The sequence below is a fragment of the Cervus canadensis genome, chromosome 11 (genome assembly GCF_019320065.1).
Source record: "Cervus canadensis isolate Bull #8, Minnesota chromosome 11, ASM1932006v1, whole genome shotgun sequence".
Classification (NCBI taxonomy): Eukaryota; Metazoa; Chordata; class Mammalia; order Artiodactyla; family Cervidae; genus Cervus; species Cervus canadensis.
In genome coordinates, this window is record NC_057396.1 from 31,935,401 (window position 1) to 31,956,493 (window position 21,093).

General features: G+C 51.2%; 1 protein-coding gene across 4 annotated transcripts in view; it reads left to right on the top strand.

The window, feature by feature from the left end:
* The window catches only part of ABCC8 (ATP binding cassette subfamily C member 8), a 78,429-nt gene that overhangs the window by 26,282 nt on the left and 31,054 nt on the right, over positions 1-21,093 (top strand). For 3 of the 4 annotated variants that reach the window (XM_043482393.1, XM_043482395.1, XM_043482394.1), the window contains exons 9-16: positions 4,576-4,710; positions 5,030-5,192; positions 14,552-14,592; positions 15,770-15,915; positions 18,190-18,295; positions 18,435-18,551; positions 18,951-19,026; positions 19,702-19,807. In XM_043482393.1, coding sequence (XP_043338328.1) covers positions 4,576-4,710; positions 5,030-5,192; positions 14,552-14,592; positions 15,770-15,915; positions 18,190-18,295; positions 18,435-18,551; positions 18,951-19,026; positions 19,702-19,807 — 890 coding nt within the window. Of the gene's footprint in view, positions 1-4,575; positions 4,711-5,029; positions 5,193-14,551; positions 14,593-15,769; positions 15,916-18,189; positions 18,296-18,352; positions 18,552-18,950; positions 19,027-19,701; positions 19,808-21,093 lie in introns of all 4 variants that reach the window. The other variant, XM_043482396.1, reaches the window with a different exon arrangement.

Genomic DNA, 21,093 nt, shown 5'->3' on the forward strand with positions numbered 1-21,093 from the left:
AATTTTTACTTTATCCGTTTCTAAATTCTCCAATAAGCCTGTTTTGATTTTGGAAATCTAAACATGGCATTTTCTAAAGCCAGACAACTTTTGAGATTGGCTCTGGAGGAGGCGTGTTCTTCTCCGACAATAGAATGCGAATCCTTGGCATGGTTTACTGACTCCTGGCCTCGTCTGCTCCTTCTCCCATCCTGAGCTCTTCCTCCACAGAGTCTGTGACCCCTGTCCTGTGCCTGAGGGTGAATCTTCAATCTGGTGCTCAGGTCAAAAGCCAAAACCCCAGATCCATGCCCAGAAAGTCTGCAGGCTCCCTGGGTTCAAGATACTTAACCTATCCTGAACCTTAGTTTTCCTCATCTGTGAAAAAGGGGAAGATTCCTACTCTCTGGAGTTGCTCTGCTGATTCAGTTAGATAATGTAAGCAAAGCACCAAGCAGGGAGCCTGACATAGAGTGTTGTTTAGTCGCTCACTCGTGTCCAACTCTTTTCCAACCCCATGGACTGTAGCCCGCCAGGCTCCTCTGTCCGTGGGATTTCCCAGGCAAGAATGCTGGCATGGGTTGCCATTTCCTTCTCCAGGGAATCTTCCTAACCCCGGGATCGAACCCACGTCTCCGGGCTTAGCAGGCGGATTCTTTATCACTGAGCCACCTGGGAAACTCAAAGTTTGTATTTAAGAGACACTAAGGAAAATAGAAGAGGCTTGTATAGGGAGGCAGCTAGACAAGATTGGAAGAAGTGTGTTAGTCATTCGGTCATGTCTGACTCTTTGTGACCCCATGGACTCTATCCCACCAGGCTCCTCTGTCCATGGAAGTCTCCAGGCAAGAATACTGGAGTGGGTTGCCATTTCCTTCTAGACAAGATTGGATGTAGGGCAGAAAATCTGATGGTCCTTTTTATGGTAACAGCCATATATGCTATCCCCCGCTTACTCACTCCCAGACCCCTGTGCCCCCTCTGCTCTGCTAAGATCTACCATTTTATCTTTTATCATTTTACTTGTTTCCCTTGAACAACTCGTTTCAGGAGATTTTGTCCACCAAACCTGCTACAAACCTGGTTACTATTAATAATAGTTTTTATTGCATATGGACCATTGCTAACAATACTAACTAACAACTAATAACCCCTGCCCTGTGCCTGGCCTGTCCAGCCTCTCTCACATGTATAATTAACCCTTACAACATAGTGGGAGGAAAGTTAGGTAGGAATTTTTACCTCCACTGATTACTTGCTGCTGCTGCTTAGTCACGTTAGTCATGTCCGATTCTGTATGACCCTATGGACTGTAGCCCAGCAGTCTTCACTATCCATGGGAATTCTCCAGGCAAGAATACTGGAGTGGGTTTCCATGTCCTCCTCCAGGGGATCTTCCCAACCCAGGGATTGAACCCAAATCTCCTGCATTGCAGGCAGAGTCTTTACTGCTGAGCCACCAAGGAAGCCCCCACTGATCACTTATCTATACTTATTTATCATGAAGTATCATTTGATTTTCTAGATTTTTAAAATTTATTTTCTGATATTTATTTATTCATTTGGCTGCACTGGGTTTTAGTTGCAGCACACGGGATCTTCAATATTCATTGTGGCATGCAAACCCTTAGTTGCAACCTGTGGGCTATAGTTCCCAAACCAGAGATAAAACCCAGGCCCCCTGCATTTGTCTTAGCCACCAGACCACCAAGGAAGACCTTGATTTTTTGTTTTTAATTCCTCAAAGACTGTACTTTTGCACTTAGAGCTTTGACCAGCCCTCAAGACCCAGTATTACTACCAGAACTAATATAATCCCTTCAACCGGCTCAGGATTCCATATGCAGCCTGGTTATCCACAGGGCACACGAGGCTTTTGATGGTGTTGAAAAGAGCTCGGAGCCCCATTCCTTCATCCCCAAAGGCTCTCCCTGATTGGAATCTTTTTTTTTTATCACAAAGGCCTTTTAAATAACACTTTCATTGAGCTATAATTCACCAATTTAAAGTGCACAGTTCAGTGGGTTTTAGCATGTTCACAGAATTATGCAACATCATCATAATTTTAGAACACTTTCATTACCCCAAAAAAGAAACCCATACCCACTGGATGAGTCACTCCTCATCCTTGCCCCCAGCTCTACACCGTCACTGATCTACATATACTTCTTTTATATAATTTTTATGGAGGATAGTTGATGTACAGTGTTGTGTTAGTTTCAGGTGTATATATATATATACACGTATATCCACTCTTTTTTAGATTCTTTTTCCATACAGGTCATTACTTTTGAAAACATAATGAAACTTCTCCTGAGAAAAACAAACGTGCATTCACACGTTTTGCCTACAATTTCAGGGGCTTTGTGGGCCCCCTGAAGCTTATGGACAACTATGTTAAGGAACTTGTCCATAGTGGGGGCCTCTGTACCACCTCATCCCATGAGCATTGGAAGCCCAGAGAGGGCAAGGGCCTGACCCTGGGCGACCCAGCAAGCTGGAAGCAACACCATACCCAGGTATATCCTTTCTGTGGTTCCCTAGTGACGGAGTTCCCATGAGGCTTGTTTGTTTATTTTAATAAGGAGAATCAGCCACCTTGTCTCCAACTATGTGCCAGGCACTACATACGTGCTTATCATATGTGTTCATTTAATCTTCACAACTCTGGAGAAGGGCATGGTAACCCACTGCAGAATTCTTGTCTGGAGGATCCCATGGACAGAGCAGCCTGGAGGGCTTCAATCCATAAGGTTGCAAAGAGTCGGATGTGACTGAAGCAACTGAGCATGCTTGCATGCAATCTTCACAACAGTTCTGCTAAGTGGGCAATTAAAGTCACCACCTTAAAAATGAAAAAGCTGAGACTCAAGACTCCACAGCCAGTAAGTGCTGGGACTGCATTCAAACTCAGGGCTCCCGACTCTTGGACTGTGATTGCCCCACTACTACACGAGATTGCTCTCCTGGCCTGTGACTAAGAGATAAAACAGTCTTTTTATTCCCCACACTTGCTTTGCGCACTCTGAATCCCTGATTTCTGGTGTGTTCTTCCACATGGTCCATTCAGACCCCTGCAGAAGAGCAGAGCAGACAGAGGGTCTGGGAAGCATGACACGGGGTCGGCGAAGTGTGAGGATGAGCCTGGTGGCGGCAGTGGTCATGTCCCCAGCTCCTGCCCCAGCAGCTGCCTGCCGTGGAGGTGGTGGTGGGTACAGATACCTACACCCAGCTGGGGCCCTGGGAGTGCTCTGGGAGTGCTCTGAGAGCTCTTGTGGTATCCATCGTTACCCAAGCTGCTGAACGACACCCTGATTGCCTCCAAATGAGGACAGCTAATGAAAAGTGTGGATGCCAAGGATAACTTTCCAGAATGATGATGGGAGTGGGTTCTGGCAAGAGTTGGAATGTTCCCTAATGTGCTCCTCTGCCCACCCGTGCCAGCATTTAACACCAGTTAAACACTGGGAGGCAGGTGGTGACGGGGTCGTTTACCAGCCCCTAAGAACCCGCTAATGCAGGAGGCGTTCTGTAATTAATATATGTTACAGAGTCAGCCACCCACTCCTCTGTCCTTGAGATGCTGCAGGATCTTGGTGCCAATCTGACGAGGGCTCAGGCAGTGCAGGGCCAACCTAACCATTTTTTTTTCAATTAAGGAAGACAGCACATCTGTTCTTCTAGAATAAGCCCTGAATTTAGAAGTGTCTGCCTTTGAAGGCAACCTGTGAAATTGTCATCTTGAGGCTTTGAGGGCTGGCAAGAGTAATTTACACTTCTCATCAATATTCAGAAGCTGGCTGTCACTTACATAAAGCTAGAAGCAGAATGAATTCTCTTTTTAGAGAATACCTACCAGATTCATTAAAAATTAAAGACACCAGGAACATTAGAATAAAAAGTAAACTCTCAGACCCTGGACTGGTTTTGTCGGGCCTGGATACAGTTCTTTTACCCCTTTTCTCAGATATCACTTTTTTTCCAATAGAGTGAAATATCAACCTTGATAAGCAGCAAATTGAACAAAAGGTACCATCACTCTTTGTGCAGCTTCGGCTCTGAGACTGACTTCCATCTGGAAAGTAGACCTGGAGAGAGTGAATGCCTCAGTCAGGCTTGCAGATAAATGTAGTTAGTTGCCAGTCCAGAAACTCTCTGCTTATGTGAGAACGCATCATATTAATCCCTCCTTCTGGAATCACACTGTCACACCTCCTCTTCTTTCTCCGAGGAAACTTTGGAAGGCTGGACACCAAGGCATGTCCCACTTTAGGGTAGTGGGGTTGAGGGGTGGGGTGCAGACTTCGCTAATACCCCCTGGCAGGGGCTTCCCTGGTGACTCAGTGATAAAGAATCTGCCTGTCAGTGTAGGAGATGCAGGTTCCATCCCTGGGTTGGGAAGATTCTCTAGAGAAGGAAATGGCAACCCACTCCAGTATTCTTGCCTGGAAAATCCCATGGACAGGGGAGATTGGTGGGCTACAGTCCATGGGGTCGCAGAGAGTCGGACATGACTGAGCGACTGAACAACGTCAACACGACCTGGCAGGGCAGCCCCCAGGTCAAAGGGAACTCATCTCCGTGACCCTCCCTCAGATCATCGTGGGTGTGATTCTCCTTTACTACATCCTCGGGATCAGTGCCTTAATTGGAGCGGCCGTCATCATTGTACTGGCCCCTGTCCAGTACTTCGTGGCCACCAAGCTCTCGCAGGCCCAGCGAAGCACACTGGTAAGTATCCACAGCGCGCATGTGCCCCCCTCCCCAGCCCTCCCCGGCTCGTCTCCCCTCGTGTTAGTGGGTCTGCTCACTCTTCGCCCGGGTGCCACCAACAGCCCCTCACACATCCACACCGTGACTGACCTTAAGTACGTCACGTCAACTGTCCGGGCTTCAGTTTCTTTGTGAAATAGGGTTAATGCAGGGACATTCCTGTGGGGACAAAAGCTGGGCATCATCTGTAAAACGGCGAGGGCATTGACTCAGCTCCTTCCTCTTGGGTGGGATGGGGGCAAAGGAGACCCTCCTCTGACTTGGGGACTTCTGGCAGGAGTACTCCAATGAGAGGCTGAAGCAGACCAACGAGATGCTCCGTGGCATCAAGCTGCTCAAGCTGTATGCCTGGGAGAACATCTTCCGCACACGGGTAGAGATGACCCGCAAGAAGGAGATGACCAGCCTCAGGGCCTTCGCCATCTGCACCTCCATCTCCAGTGAGTACCCCCCACCTCTGCCAACCAGCCAGCACTGTGTGCTGCTGCCTACATGCCAGGATAGGGTGCCAGGGCTGGAGGAGGAAGTAGGGGTGCAGAAGCAGGAGACTTTGGGACCATCCCATCCAGGGATGATTAAACTGTCTCTGATAACAGAGCTGCCAGAAAGCAGTGATCTCAGCCATTGATCCAGCAGCTGTATTGAGAGCCTGCCAGGTTCAGGGCACTGGGCTGGCCCTCAAGATACAGTGATGAGAAAGACAGATGTGGTCTTTGATGTCTTACTAAGCTGATATGTTATCGAGAGGCATCAATAAATGAATAAATGACGGCAGTTTTGAATTCTCCCAAAGGTGAGGACTTCTTTTCAATAAGTCAGGCTGAGCTGCCACTGCTCTAAGGGAGCTTTAAGGAAGCTTTTGTCTCCCTGAGGCCATAGCAGTGAGAAGTTTTCTCTTTAAAGAACAAAAGCTCACCCTTGAGGTACTTACAGGTATAGGGACTGAATTTACATTAGCCAAGTGGTTTGGGAAGCCCAAATCCAGAAAATAGAGAAAAAAAACCCAAAACATATAGAACTCTTATGGTCCCAGAAGATACACATATTAAAACCATTTTCCAGAGAACAGAGGACTCCAGTGGCAAACGTTCCTGTTAAATAATGAGCTAATAATAAAGAAATTAAAATCCACTAGAAAAGATGCACCATCAGAGAGTCAGCAAATGCAAAAATTAGAATTAGTTCTTCAATACCTAGAGATGATAGAATAGTTTGAAAGAGATAATAAAATATATGTGTTAAAATAACTAAGGAGCTAAAGGAGGGCACAAGCAAAACAGCAAAAAGAAAGCCAAAAGAACTTCTCAAAATTAGAAATTCAGTTCTTGAATTCAGATGGCTCCCTGGTCCAAGTGAGCATATAGAGGTCACGCCGTGGATGGAGTCCTGGCCTAAGTTTACCTCCATAGTTGGTCTAGTGGCCCCATGGACTCATCCCTTTGCAGTTACTGCCCAAGTACATAATCAGGATGTAGATATTTAGCAGCTAGAAGACCCCATACTGAGTCCCTGATCTGCCCAGTTTAAGAGCCATTTTGGTAGGAAGGGCTGAGGGGAAGCCCCCAGAGAGAAAAAATAAAAGGGCAAGAACCCAGTGTACCAGTTAAAGGAATTTACATAACTTGAAGAGGGGATTTGTGAATAAAAAGATGTATCTGTGGAAATTACACAGAATGTGGCAGGGAGAAGTAAATGGGAAATGTTTTTGCAAGTTAGGAAAACCATTTTACAGATGGGAAATTGAGGCCCAGAGTGAGTACCTCCCTGAGGTCACTTCAGAGGTTAATAGCATAGCTCAGACTAGATTCTCTAGAATCTCTGAGACTCTCAGAGCTGAGAACCTAAATGAGGTGAAGAAAACTTAGGACACAATGGAACACCGTTTTCAGGCTGTGGTCTCTGAATGGAAGAGAAGCAACCTAGAATGGGCTCTGATGGGAATGGGAAACAAAAAAGGAAATTAGGAGAGATAGACACTACCACCCCCTCCGCCAGCTGAAGCTGGTTCCTCTGGTGTGCCAGGAAGAGACATACGTGTGGGCGTGCCAGCAGTGGGCCGCAGTGGAGGGTGCACTGACTGTGTTTCCCAGACAGGCCCAGGGGGGATGAAAAGGGATTCGGGTCATCTGTGTGTTCCTGGCAGTCCACCGCCTAGACAGAGGGTCTGGCGGGGCAAAGTGGCCTGCATTCAACCCAAAGGTTCTCACAGGGCAGGGCTTGCACTGAGCACCTCCTTGTGTCCGGCCAGACAGCACAGGACAGATGGGATCCTGGTCCGTGCAGCAGCAACCAGGCCATCCACCATCATGGCACCAGTCATAGCACCTTTCTGCAGAAATTCCTGCTAAGAGCTGATTTTCACAGAATGGAGTGATGAGCATGGCAGGCTTCCTGGACTCCTCACCGAGACACTCCAGGTTCCTCTCCATGACCTTGTGGCCTCCTCCTGGACTGAGCACTTGATCAGTTCATTTACTCAGTCATGTTCAACTCTGTGACCCCATGGACTGCAGCACGCCAGGCTTCCCTGTCCATCACCAACTCCCGGAGCTTACTCAAACTCATGTCCATCTAGTCAGTGATGCCATCCAACCATCTCATCTTCTGGCATCCCCTTCTCCTCCTGCCTTCAATCTTTCTCAGCATCAGGGTCTTTTCCAGTAAGTCAGTTCTTCTAATCAGGTGGCCAAAATATTGGAGTTTCAGCTTCAGCATCAGTCCTTCCAGTGAATATTCAGGACTGATTTCCTTTAGGATTGACTGGTTGGATCTCCTTGCAGTCCAAGGGACTCTTGTGAGCACTTGATAGAACAGGAGAAATAGAGAAGGAGCCTCTGGGGAGCTCAGGGAAACCAGTGTCCACAACCCCAGGCCTTCTTCAGCCTGTCTGTCAGTCTGCCTACCCCTGGGCCTGATCGTGGTAACAGTAACCCCACACTGTGTTCAGCTCCTTGAGTTACAGACACTTGGCTTCCAGACACCCCATCGGGAGGAACAGCTGTTGAGGTAGGGGAGGGCTTCTCCCTCCCAACAAGAATGTAGCAAGGTGGAGTGGGCCAGGCTCACCGTTGCTACAATGGGAGAGAGAGAAGGGAAGCAGTAAGGAAACTGGGGGCACCGAGTCCCCAAGATTCCTGGCAGCAAGGTAGAGGCAGCCTCGGACCATATAGACAGGGGCATGTGGGAGCTCCTTTGCATCTAGGAAATGTATGCTCATTTCCTGCGATCTGAACTGCAACCCGCTGGGACATGGCTTCCTATGTAAACAGCGTTATAAGATGCCTAGGTTTCCAGGCTAGCCCAATGAAGCCTGTCTAATAAATTCTCTTTGTCCTATGGGCCCCTAGGCAACAAGCCATGGCTTTGTGAAGGCTTTGGGGCAGGAGGACCTAGGGCAAGGAGGCTGCATGTTGTCCAGAGCTAAGATGACTCTGGAAGGATCAGGGGCTCTGGAGCTATGCAGGAGTCTGCCCAGGGCCCCTCCCCTGTCCAATACTTGGTGACCTAGAAAGACAATCAGAGCAGCCCAGGCTGGTCCGTGGGAGACGGCAGAGCGGGAACAGGAAAAGCCCTTGGAGAGAGAGAGCTTGGAGAGCCAAGTGCTGCTCGCTGGGTGTTCGCCCTTCCTGGGATGGGTTTCTCGCTGTTGGTTGGTGGCGGGATGGGGAGAGACAGGTTAGCGGCGCTGCCAGGCTGCAGTTACTGGCTTTGAGTGTGTTTTCATTTACGTCCTCCTGGGCTTCCTGCCTTCTGCTCTCTGTCACCTGGAATTAGGACCCAGGTGATTAGGCTTGAGGTAATGGGGCATCTTTCATTCTGGCCTCTGGCACCAACCATGGGGTCCTGGCACTGCAACGGAGCCCTGGAGTCACGTTTCCTGATGGGGCCCGTCGGTGGTGCTGCCTGCTGGGTGTTCAGTCTGGTCATCATACACCAGGCAGTCAGACTGTCAGGCAGACAAGGTTACCTCTGACACTCTATCTGATGGTCTCAATGTCAGCATCACTGAGATCTCCTGTGTGTGGAGCCCTGAGCTGGTGCAGGGCAGGTCAGCACAAGGGGGTGAAAAGTAAATCAGTGCAGTTTCCCTGCTATCAAAATCCAGAATGGGTATTTCCTCTTGAAGAAGAACAGATGTGAGTTACTCAGATGGCACTGAGTGAGCCCTGCCCTGTGCTAAGCACTCAAGAGGCCGAAAGATGTGCTCCTTTTCTCATGGAGTTTATACTCTGCTGAGAGGTCAGAGCTCACACACACGAGACAGTGTGGCCGGGAGTTCTCACCCACAGGACCTGCTCTGCACTGGCTGCTCGGCGAGCCTGACTGCACTGACCCTCACAGCTCTGTTGTCCCATTTTACAGCAGGAAAGACTGAGGCTCAGGGAAGTGAAAAGACTCTCTGAGGTCCTCAGCCAATAAATGGAAGAGAATAGAGAAGAAGGAAGCCCACGTGGGCGGGGAGTGCCCATAAAGCTTCATGCAGGAGGAGGTTTGGCTGCGCCTGGCACAGGCCAGGTTTTAGTAAGTAGAAGACCAAGTGAGGAAAAGCGGGCGTGAGCACCATGCTCACTCCCCTTAGAAGTCAGTCCCACCCTTGTTTCCTTGCAGTACCCACATAGCTCTAGGTGTCCAGTCCAGCCATGAACTGGAGGACAAGCTCTGCAGAGGTGACAGGAGGGTCCCAGGCCCTAACCGTCACCCAGCCGACATGCTGCCTGTTCCTTCTGTCCTTTGTGCAGCACTCATTCCAGAGCCTTCTCTCTTTGCCAGACTCTACTGAGGCCCTGGGCATTAGAGAGGAGGCTGCATGGCCTTTGCCCTCCGTGTCTTGTGGGAGACCATGATGTGAACAGGGGCCATGCCTGTGGTCAGTTCTAAATCCCCGGGTTTGCGTTCATGGTGCACACCTGGCCCTGGCCTCTTTTATTTCATTCCCATCTCTAATAGATATTTACTGAGCACCTACTATGTGTCAGGGCCTGCAGGACACCAGGTGGTGAGCAGAAGTACCAGTCCCTGCTGCAGGCTACTCACAGGGTAGAAGGGAAGCCAGATGTACAGCTGTGCCATGAGTGACAGGAGCAGAAAGGGGAATCCATCGGAATGGCGCCCAACCTAGTCTTAGGGGTGGTGGGTGCCAAGGACGGCTTGTGCTAGGTGAAACCCACTGCTGGTGCCCAAAGAATCATATGTCAGCCGAGTAAGGGAAGATGTTCCAGGCCCAAAGGCTGAGAAGTGAAAGGGATGAGAGCGTGTTCAAGACTCAGATACACTGCTGTGAGCAGAGATCACAGGGCCAGATAGTGCTGCATCTTGTGCGTTGGCTTTCCTCCTGAGGCAGGGAGGCATTGAAGGAGCTCAAAGGAAGGATGGGTTTGCCGTCTTTTCCAGTGTTCTGTGGTCAGGGGCCTTCACTCTTCCCAGACGGGTCGGAACCACACTCAGGTGGTTCACGTTGGATAAATGTGACTGGCCTCATACTGTGTCCTGAAAAGCAAAAAACAAGCCCCCCACCCCCCCACCCCTGCCAAACCCAGCTCTGCCATTCACGGAGCACCCAGCACCTGCCCCTCCTGGAAACCCAGGGCCTGCTTATTCTTGGCAAGTCTTAAGCTCCCTCTTTCCCCCTGGGTGGAGGCCCTGACTGAGGACAGCCCGTGTCTGGGGACAAGCTGACCTCCAGACTTCTCCAGCTCCTTGGGACTCCTTTAGCATCTGGTCTTCCTCCTGCCAGCTGGTGCAGCCGCAGTGGACTGCTGATGCGTATCCTGGCCTGCCTGGGGAGTGGCGGGGGCGCTGGGTGGCCAGGGAGTTGGGGGTGGGGGCAGACTGGAGGCAGGACTCAGCTGGCTGTGAGCCCCCCGCCTCATTTCCACCACCTCCAGCGCTAGACACGCCGTGAACCTGCTTTCCTTCCCTCTCTTGACTTCAGACTGACTATCAGACTGAATAGTGCTCTTGCAGGTGCGGCCTGCCTCACTGTGAGCCGGCTTCTCCCCTGGGCCTGGCGGGGAGGGGGTGAACTTAACCAGAGGCACAAATGGCTCACTGTGACTCCCTGATGCGTGGCTTCTGAAATATTTATCAATGCTTTGGAGATGAAAAGCTCCTGTTATTACCATGTGGGGGCTGGCACCCACGGGCCAGGCAGCATTCCTCGACCAAAGCCAGCAGGGAGCGGGTTGTCTGAGCCCTGCTTTGTTTTCAGTGGATGTACTATTTTGTTTTGTTTGAGGGGCGACACAGTTGTTCACTACTATACCCCTCAGTAGTGAGGGGTTGTGTTGGTTGCCTGGAATGCAATGCCTGGAACAGAGGAGACCCTCAATTGCTGAATGAATATTTCGTCAAGGAGGAGGGGGTTATTAAAACAATATCTATCCTTAACTCTACGTTGTTACAGAAAGGCTTTCCCTTTTGAAGGTGGCCTTTCAGGCCTGCCTACACGCAACTAAACTTTTCCATAACAGCGTCACACTCACACCTCATTTCGTAATCTTCTGCTTTCACATCGTGTTATTTAACGGTATTTCCTACTCCCCAACATTCAAGGTTTGAGCACTGTCATGGTTTTCTTTTTAAAATTTTTTCCTAGATCACATCAAAGTGAGTCAGCCTACCCCATGCCAAAGTTGGAGAGAAATCTATTCTTGGTCTTATTTCCCACTCCTCCTATAGGCCCTTATGTGGTTCAGGGAAATGGAGGCAAGGCCTCAGGTTTTCAAGCCATGACAGCTTGAAGGGATGCCCAGCTCCCTTCCCACCCCACCCCACCATACCTTCATCCCAGCACAGGGGGGTCTGCTGAGTGCAGAGAGACGCCAGACCTTGTAGCATGCCTGTGGCTAACACCTCCCAGTCCCCGACACAGACACCCCCACTTCCAGCTGTGTTCACCCCAGGTCCTAATGGCCTGATCTTCAGAGAGGCCTTTGAAATGCAAGCAGCTGGCGAGTCTATTCACCCAACCTCCACCCCTGAAAGTGACCTAGAGTTCCCTGTAAAAAGGCCATCCTTCCAAAAGAGAATGAGGACAATAGAAGATAACATTTTCATTTTTAGCGTCTCCATACAATAGCCAGAACTGGACAGAAGTTAATTATATATCACTCGTGTTATCCGTGTTGCTGCATCAGCTTTGGAATGCTCCTTTTCAGATTTATGTATAGCTGGTCTCATTCCTCAAAGGAGTTCAGGCAGCTACAAGAATGAGGACAATGAAACAGAAAAAAATATATAAATTAAAAAATCACGACCAAGGAAAACGCGGAGCGGAACACAATGTCAATGATCACACATTTCCTGACTGTAGAGTCTGCCTGTAGTTGCCATCCCCCATTTACTAAAACAGCCGCTCCCGTTAGATGTTTCCAGTTTACTTCATTTCAGTGCTTCTTTGCTGTGGTTGCAGTTTTCGTTTCGCTGTGACAGATAGTGCTGCGGCTCACACTGTCTTACTGAGAGCTTTGTGCTTCTCTTGAGTGATTATTCAGGATAAATTCCTAAGAGAGAGATTACAGGATCAGAAGGTCCGAATTTCTGTGCAGCTCTAGCTACAAAGCACCAGATTGCTTTCTGAGTGAGTTGTACCGGTTTGTAATCTAACTTCCTGGCCTGTTCTTTAGCTGGGTGTTGAGCCCCCGCATGTGTGGCCTGGGGCAGGGTGGGGTGCACAAGTTCTTGTTGACAGGATGGGCAGGAGAGGAACAGAAGGTGCCATCTGCCCTGAGGGAGCTCCGTGGAGGAACTGCCTGTAGGGGAGGGGCGAGGCTACCTGTCTTTCTAACTTTCTATGGTGATGGTCAAGGGCCCAGGCCTGATGGACATCCTCCTCTCCCTCCCTCTTCCCAGCCAGTGATGGCCATGCTGTGTTCTGTGTCCCAGATCTGGGTTCCCTGTGCTGTGGGAAAACCAATACTGCTTATATCCTGCCCCCTGCAGTGTAAGAGGGCCATGTGGGAGGGCTGTGGCATTGTGGTGGGCACCAGGAGACCATGGAGCCTTTGTCCAGGAAGACCAGTCAAAGCACCGTCATGTATGATACTAGTGTTGACAAAAAGCCTTGTGGTCAGAGGGATGGGCAGTGCCCCAAGGGCTCCAGCCATATCTTTTCCATGAGACAGGGAGCCCTCCAATGGCAGGGCCCATAGATCAGGAATTCCCCAAAGATGGGAACAGTGTCTTCCCTATTTGCTCGAGAGCCCCACATGAGCATGTTCCCTGTCTCCCAAGCTATAAGGTGCCTCCTGGGAGCATAGTTCCTTACCTCCTTCCTCAGTCTGGGAGCCCCATGAGGGCAGGGACCATGTTCTTCCTCTCTCTTGGGGTTCCACATCTCCAACACACATCATGGATTCTCTTGCTGGTGCTAGACTCTTGGAGTAAGTAGACAGTCAGCTTCTTGGAATGGTGTTGAACATCTGGAATTCTTCAGAGTGTCAGACACTTCACCATTCATTGAACAGGGGCCATGTGCAAGGCTGAGCCCTTGGCCTCTGGCTCCTGGCCCCTTCTGCTTTCATCTGGCTAATTGCAGAACCAGATGCAATTAGCATCTGGCTGGTCTGGAAGAGGCTCCAGGAAGGAAGGGGGAGGAGGTGGAAAGGTGGCAGCTAGAATGGGCATCTCTTACTCCAGGAGGGCTGCTCTCCGGAAGTTTGGGCCCGGGGTCAGGGCTGCCTCGGGCATCTCACAGATTGGGCCAGAGGAGCAGGGCTAAGCTAGCTGCCCGGGGGCTGTAATACTCAGGTAGCACTGAGGCTTCATGGAGCCCATTCCCTACATACCTGCTCTCACCTTGGAGAGCGCCTGAGTGTGGTAACAAGTAGGTCCAAGTTAACAAAACTCAGGGGATAGAAACTGAGGTCCAGGGAGGTAAACGATCAGCCCAGGATTACACAGGTTAGAAAAAATGAGGACTCCACCCTGCTCTGACTTTAAGTCCAGATCTCTTTGCTCTTTGGGGTCCCTGTGACGAGTCTGAGGACTGCACTGTAAACAGAACAAAGACCGGGCCTCTGTTGCAGGAAACCGACTGCCCCACCTAGGCATGAACTATCAGCCTTAGAGCTAAGGCAGTCCCTGCTTCGAGCTGTCCTCAGTCACTAATACCTCAGTGTGAATGAGTTTGAAATCCTTCCTAAGAGCCTTGAGAGAGTGAAAGTGTTCGTTGTCCGACACTTTGCGGCCCCGTGGACGGTACCCCATCAGGCTCCTCTATCCATGGGGATTCTCCAAGCAAGAATACTGGAGTGGGTTGCCATTTCCTCCTCCAGGGGATCTTCCTGACCCAGGGATTGTACTCAGGTCTCCCACACTGCAGGCAGATTCTTTACCATCTGAGCTGCCAGGGAAGTTCTAAGAGCCACTGGGAATCCTCTAAGCCTCAGTCTGGGCAGATTCAGCGACCAGAGACAGAGGAAGGAGAAGCAACCTGGTGCCCTCAGAAACATGCTGCTGACCTCACGTTTGACCACAGGCCGCCAACTCTCCAATCCTTCCTCCTGCCACTTTCTCGCAGGGCCTTCTTCACACGGTCCACATGGAGCAGAGTAAGAGCATCTCAGCCTTTCTTTAGAGGCTTAGATGGCTCCAGGACAGGGGATAAGCGTCTTGAGGGCACATGGTAAGGAGCTGGAGGTGCCGTAGGGCTAAGATTTCTGCCCCTCCCAGGCCCTAGCTCCACCCTGCAGTCTGGGTAAGGACCCCAGAGGCTGCCCTGCCTCCAGTCCAACCTGGGAAGCTTCACCTCCTGCTGTCTTCTTCATCCTGCTAAACTCCCTCTGTGCTTCCTCCACAGTTTTCATGAACACGGCCATCCCCATTGCGGCTGTCCTCATCGTAAGTGGACCCTTTCTCCATCTCCCATTGTGGGGGGGCGGGCAGTGGGGATGTCTGGAGTGGGAGATTCCCAGGGTTTGGCCTTTCTGCAGAGGGGCTTCAGAAGCTAGGTTCAGCAGGGGCACTGAGAATGGGGTCATGGATGGCAAGTCTGTCTGTATATGGAGCTGGTCCCTTCTCCACACCCCACTCCAGGCAGACCAGACCTCTGCCTCCCAGCCTGGAAGACCTGATGCTTACTCTTGAGAGCAATTAAACTTTCTTTAAAAAATTGCCGTCAAACTTCTTCATTATAAAAGTGAGACACATTTTTGTAGAAATGTTGGGAAATTCAGAAGGGAAAAGGCAAAGAGAACTTAAATCACCCATAATCCCACTGGCAACAACTTCAGTGTGTTTCTTTCCAGTCTTTTCTTGAGTCACAGAATACAGCATTTTTACAAAAATAGGATTGTGCCTCACACGCAGTTTTGCAACCTTTTTAAAAGTTAAGAATATGACACGAACAATTCTCCATGTCATTAAATATCACAGTGGTGGTTTTCTAAAGCAATTTTGGCCAGAGCTGTGTGGGAGCTGAGCAGTGGGGGCCAGCAGCACGCCCCTCCAGAAAGGCCACACGCCCACAGCCCCTTCCCTCAGGACTCCCATCCTTGGCTTCTGTGACCGCTGCAGTTCTTTAAAAAGATGCATTTCTTTCCCCCGGGGCCGGAGTCCCTGAACTGTGTCAAGTTCACAGCCTGTCAGTCACGCTTGGGAATTCACTTTCAACATGATTTATTGGGCTGGTTCCCGGCCTGGCTCCTGGGGAACTCTGGGTAACAGAGGTACTGAGCCAAGCCAGGTAGCCAGAGGCTGGGGGGGGAGGGGGGCACAGCTGAGAAGATGGTTTTGTAATTAGCATGTTTGCATTTTCTGGCTGAGGACTGTTGTCTGAGAGTGGGCAGAGCTGACCTAACCTGAGGACTCCTGGTGTTCCTAGAATGAAGGAGGCAGGGCCAGGAGGGGTGGTTCCATGGATGACTCTGAGGATGACAGCATCTCCAACCAGAAGCTCCCCTGGGTCCCTTGCTCCCCCTTCTGGTTTCCTTCCCCGGGGACTGAGGGCTGCCCGTGTGGGAGGGGCCGGTGCCCTGAGTCACGCTCTCTCCCATCTCATTTGTGCCTCTGTCCACAGACCTTCGTGGGCCACGTCAGCTTCTTCAGAGAGGCCGACTTCTCCCCCTCGGTGGCCTTCGCCTCCCTCTCGCTCTTCCACATCCTGGTCACGCCACTGTTCTTGCTGTCCAGTGTGGTCCGGTCCACAGTCAAGGCTCTGGTCAGGTGAGAGGAGGGATCCAGCCAGGGCGACAGTCAGGCTGCTCATGTGTCAGGCCCGGGCTTCCTCCAGTGACCACGGTAACCACAGCTGCTTGGTCCTGGGACACGCCTGCCCGTTGATGTGGGCATCGCTGAAGCTGGTTGTGGTTGGTCAGAGGGACATAGTCCATGTGTAGCTCCCCTCTACTCCATCCCCGAGAAGGACTAGCCAAATTTCTTATGTCCTCCAAGGAGAGGGAACTCAATGTCACCTTCAAGACAACTCCATTAAAAAAAAAAAAAAATCGACCTTGAGCTGAACTTGGTATATCCTCATAAATTCTAACCACTGCTACAAGTTCTGCCTTCCAGAGCCACTCAGAATGAACGTCATCCCTCTCCCACATGATGACAGCCCTGCAGATGTTAGCAGACATCCCTGAAATCTTTGTCTTCCCCAAGCTGAACACCCACAGTCTCTCCACAGGACTCAGCGCCTTCACAGTCCCGGTCGGGGAAGAGGCTTTCCCCAAGGGCCTGCACCCCCTGTCTCCAACTGGCCTGCACACTGGGAGGCCCCACTTCAGGGCTCAAGTCAAGTGGTGACTCTGCCACTCTCCCAGAGGCATCGCCTTCTTGGGAGTGAAAGCCTGGAGGTAGATGGCTGAGGCTCTGGCTGGGGAATGCCACAGCTGGAGTGTGAAAATCTCCCGAGGCCTCTGAACTAGCTTTGTGAAAACAAGGGCCAGGTGTGCCTCTGGGCAGAGCTGGCTATGTCCTTCCTTATCACCAGTGGGACCAGACAGGAACAAACGTCCTCTGCACTCAAACCCCTCCAGCCTTGAGGGAAGTGACATCCCTCTCCTGGATCCTGGCAGGTCCAAGGCAGCTGGCAGGAGGGGTGGCTGTTGGAATGAAGTAGCTGATGGAAAGCGGTCGAGGATGGAGGGGCATAACACAGCAGAGCTGTGGTCATGGGAGAATCTCACTAGGGAGTAGCTGGCTGGAAAGGGATTAGCTCCCATTTCCAGGGTCAACTGTGTTGACTCACTTTTAGTGACGTTGTGAAACTACTAATGATTAACCCTCCTCCGCCACCCCTACCCCAGCCGATGATTCTGTGTAGAACCCAGATATTCAAAGGTGTTACAACCATGGGAAATCTCTTGCCTGACCCAGAAGCATTTCTATATAAATACCCTCATCTCACTTCAGGATAGCTACAGCCTTTTTAAAGGAGACCAGACTCTGGGCTGAAAGTGGGAACAGGACACAGCCTGAAGCTTTACCCTAAGTCGGCTCCATCTCCCACTTCTTGCCCCCACACCACCCCACCAAGCTGTGTTGGAATGGGGACAGAGGGAGAAGCAGGCAGAGGCTGGCAATCTGCTCCTTGGATGGGGAGCAAGTGTTGTGCTCAGAACAGAAATAGAGGTAGGGCTGGCCCCCAGGCTATTGGAAATTTAAGCAAAAGGTGGGATTGTATGAACAATTCTCAAGATTCCCTAGACACCTTGCCCACCCCTAGGGATAAGAGAGAATGAATCAAGTGAAGCTTCTGGAACCTCCTCTGAGTTCATAAGGAAATCCTTGGGGTGAAGAATAGCCTTTTCCTCCATGAGTTGGAAATAAAGCTCTTCCATACCTCCCCCAGCAAGATCAAATTATTTAATGGGGATTCAATTATGTGCTTATGAAGTATTTAACAGTGTCCGCTGTGTAGTTAGTAGCTTAGTCATGTCTGACTCTTTGTGACCCCATGGACTGTAGCCTGCCAGGCTCCTCTGTCCATGGAATTCTCTAGGAAAGAGTACTGGAGTGGTTATCCATTCCCTTCTGCAGGGGATATTCCTGATCCCAGGACTGAACATGGGTCTCTTGCATTGCAAGCAGATTCTTTACTATTTGAGCCACCAGGGAAGCCCCAACTCAATGGTTAATAACCAATCCTAATCCTAACTAACCTATCAGAACTCTAATAGTAACGCCCAACACCAACCATCCTTCAGTCTAATAACCAGACTAACCAACTAACTTTAAACTAACCCTAAAACTAGTCAGTCCCTCCTAATCCATGCCCTAACCTACTCCAGCTGACTAGTCAACCCTAACAAGCCCTAGTAACTCCTGTTGCCCCCACAGAATGGCCCTGGTCTGTCCCCTCCCGTGTGGGCTTTGTGGGGGCCACAGCTGGAGCCTGAAGTCTTCTCGGAGCTGCTCTCTCAGGCCTCGCCCTCCTTCCTCTCCCCTCCCCTCTGCCCCCCGGCAGGGTGAGGGGTGTCTGCGCTTCCTCTGCAGCGTGCAAAAGCTGAGCGAGTTCCTGTCCAGTGCAGAGATCCGCGAGGAGCAGTGTGCTCCGCGAGAACCCGCGCCCCAGGGCCAAGCCAGCAAGTACCAGGCGGTGGTGAGTGCCCCCCTGCCCCTCACCCCCCATCCCGGTGTATTTCTCTAACGCCTGCAGCTCCAGCCCTGCTGTTGTCCTGCCTCAGCTTCCTTGCACTGCTCCCAGCCCTTGGGCCCTCACCTCCTCTAATCAACTCCAGCCCCTCAAGGTTGTGAACCGCAAGCGTCCAGCCCGGGAGGATTGTCGGGGCCTCACGAACCCACTGCAGAGCCTGGCCCCTGGCACAGACGGGGATGCTGACAACTGCTGTGTCCAGGTGAGTCCTAGACCCTGCACCTCCATGCCCTGCCACTCAGCATCATCTCCACAAGGAAGCACAACATCTGAAGGACCAGACACCTGTGTCCTGAGGCCTCTGCCCTGAATGGAGGTCACCCTGCCTGCCTGTAGTGTCCATAGGAGTCCTGAGACCAGGGCCAGTGCTTCAACCTCCACCAAGTGGGGGGACCTGTGGCCATCCTCTGGGGAGGGTGCCTCAGCTAGAGGTCTGCGTGAGAAGGCCATGCCCCCACTCCCCCTGCACACTGGGAGGTGGACTGGAATCGGTGTGTTTTCTGGGGCTTGGTTTTTTGTTTTTGCTTTCATGGGGGAGGGGAGGCAACCAACCTCAGCTGCCTTTCTGTTCTCTTCTGGTCGGTGGGTGCCCCTAATGAAGATCATTGGAGGCTTCTTCACATGGACCCCCGATGGAATCCCCACACTGTCCAACATCACCATCCGCATCCCCCGAGGTATGGCCGGCTCACCCCTCCATCGTGGTCTAGGGGTGTCAGGACCAACTGAGCAGCTGCTGCATGTGTACTCTTGGTGGGCGCTCTGGGCTACGAAGGCTAGAGAGGGGCTGGGCTCCTTCCTTGGGGAGTCCAGGTGCTTGGTGGGAGAGCCGCAGCAAGGACAGGGCAAGACAGCGGGGCCTTGATGTCAGACCATCTGTTGCAGACAGAGTGGGTGCTTCACAAAAGGAAAGGTGACCCCCAGGAGCCAGGGAAGGTGTCATGGCAGAGCTGGGGACTCCGAGAATGAGCAGGGGCCTTCAGGCTATGAGCAGGGTGGACAGAAGCAGCAGCATGAGCAGAGCTCGGGAGGAGAAGGATAGGGTGGCCTCTGTGGGGACCAGGAGGCCCTGAGCTCACACTGGAGAGCATTGGAGAGAAAAGTAGGCCGTCAGGAAAGGGCAGGGAATTGGCAGTAGAAGGATGTGGTGAGCCAGAGATAGGGTGTGGGTTTCCAGAAGGAAAGGCTCGAAGGAGGAGAGGACTCCCTGGGGATTCTAGGTAGGAGAAGAGCAAGTGGGGGCCCCAGAGTCGGGTATATCTGTCTGCCTGTCTGTCTGTCTTTCTGGGTGGTAGTTGTTCAGACTCCTTCTGGCCTCAGTTCCACCTGCCGCCCTCCCTCCCTCCCTGCAGGCCAGCTGACCATGATCGTGGGGCAGGTGGGCTGCGGCAAGTCCTCGCTCCTCCTCGCCACCCTGGGGGAGATGCAGAAGCTCTCGGGGGCCGTCTTCTGGAACAGGTACTGTGTGCATCTTCCGGGCTCAGTTAGTGGGAAGACGGCGGGCAGGCGGGCAGCCCTCCTTGCAACCATTCTTCTCAGTGCAGGGTGTGTCACGCATGTATTGAGTGTGTTCTGTGAGCACTCAATGAAACCAGCTACTTGCTATTCTTGTTACCATCATTAGTACTAGCCCTCACTGTGTGCCAAGGACTTCCCTGGTGGCTCAGATGGTAAAGAATCTGCCTGCAATGCAGGCACTTGGGTTCTATTCCTGGGTTGGGAAGATCCCCTGGAGAAAGAAATGGAAACCCACTCCAGTATTCTTGCCTGGGAAATACCATGGACAGAGGAGCTTGGTGGGCTACAGTCCCTGGGTCACAAGGAGTCAGACACAACTGAGTGACTAACACTTTCACTATGTGCCAGGTACTTTGCTAAGTCCTCTGCACACACTATTTCATTTAATCCTTATGAAAACCAGCAAGGTGAGTACTATTAACAGATCTCATTTTGTACAGAAGGGCCAAACTATTTGCCCTAATTCACCTACCCAATAAGTGGCAGAGCTGGAATTCAAACTCAGTTCTGTTTGACTCCAAACTCTATGTTCCCTCAGGCGCACTGCCTCCCGGTGCGGGGAACTGTAACACGAACGTTGGTTTCTTGCTTGGTCATCAGCAAAGCTGATACAGACCAGTCAGTGCGTATTTCAAGGCACCAGAGATAAATCAGGCAAATGTGGGATTCTGGGCAAAGATCGCTATCTTAATTAAAGAGCCGAACCCCAGCCTGAGTCAATCGTGACTCTCTATTATTTATAGCTACCTATTTCCAAAAAGCAGTTTAAACTAGCTGATTAAAGTTACATATACGATAAAGCTTTTTTAAAAGTAAGAAAAGAAGAGACAAGAAATGAAGAGGGTGGGAAAGCTGTTCAGAAACCTGGGCAGAACACGGCTACTGCAGTCAACATGTAACCTGGCTTAGAGTCCACCACCCTCTTGCCCCCCAACTCCTCCCTGCCCCCAAGTATCCAAGAGAAAGAGGGATCTGATCAAGGTTTCAGGAATAAAAGTCGAGGCCAATTCAACAGAGGACAAACTTTCCCTAGCGATCATTTCTAGGGGCAAACTAGCTTCCAAGATGTCAGGTTTTTTCACCAACTTGAGAGCAGACAGCAGAGAGAAAGGCCTTGGAACAGGTACCCCCATTTCCTGCTTTCCCAAAATGCCCCTGAACAGTGCACCCAACAAATGGCAAGTTTCCTTCCTCAACGGGGCTATGGGCTGGCAATGAGCTCCTTG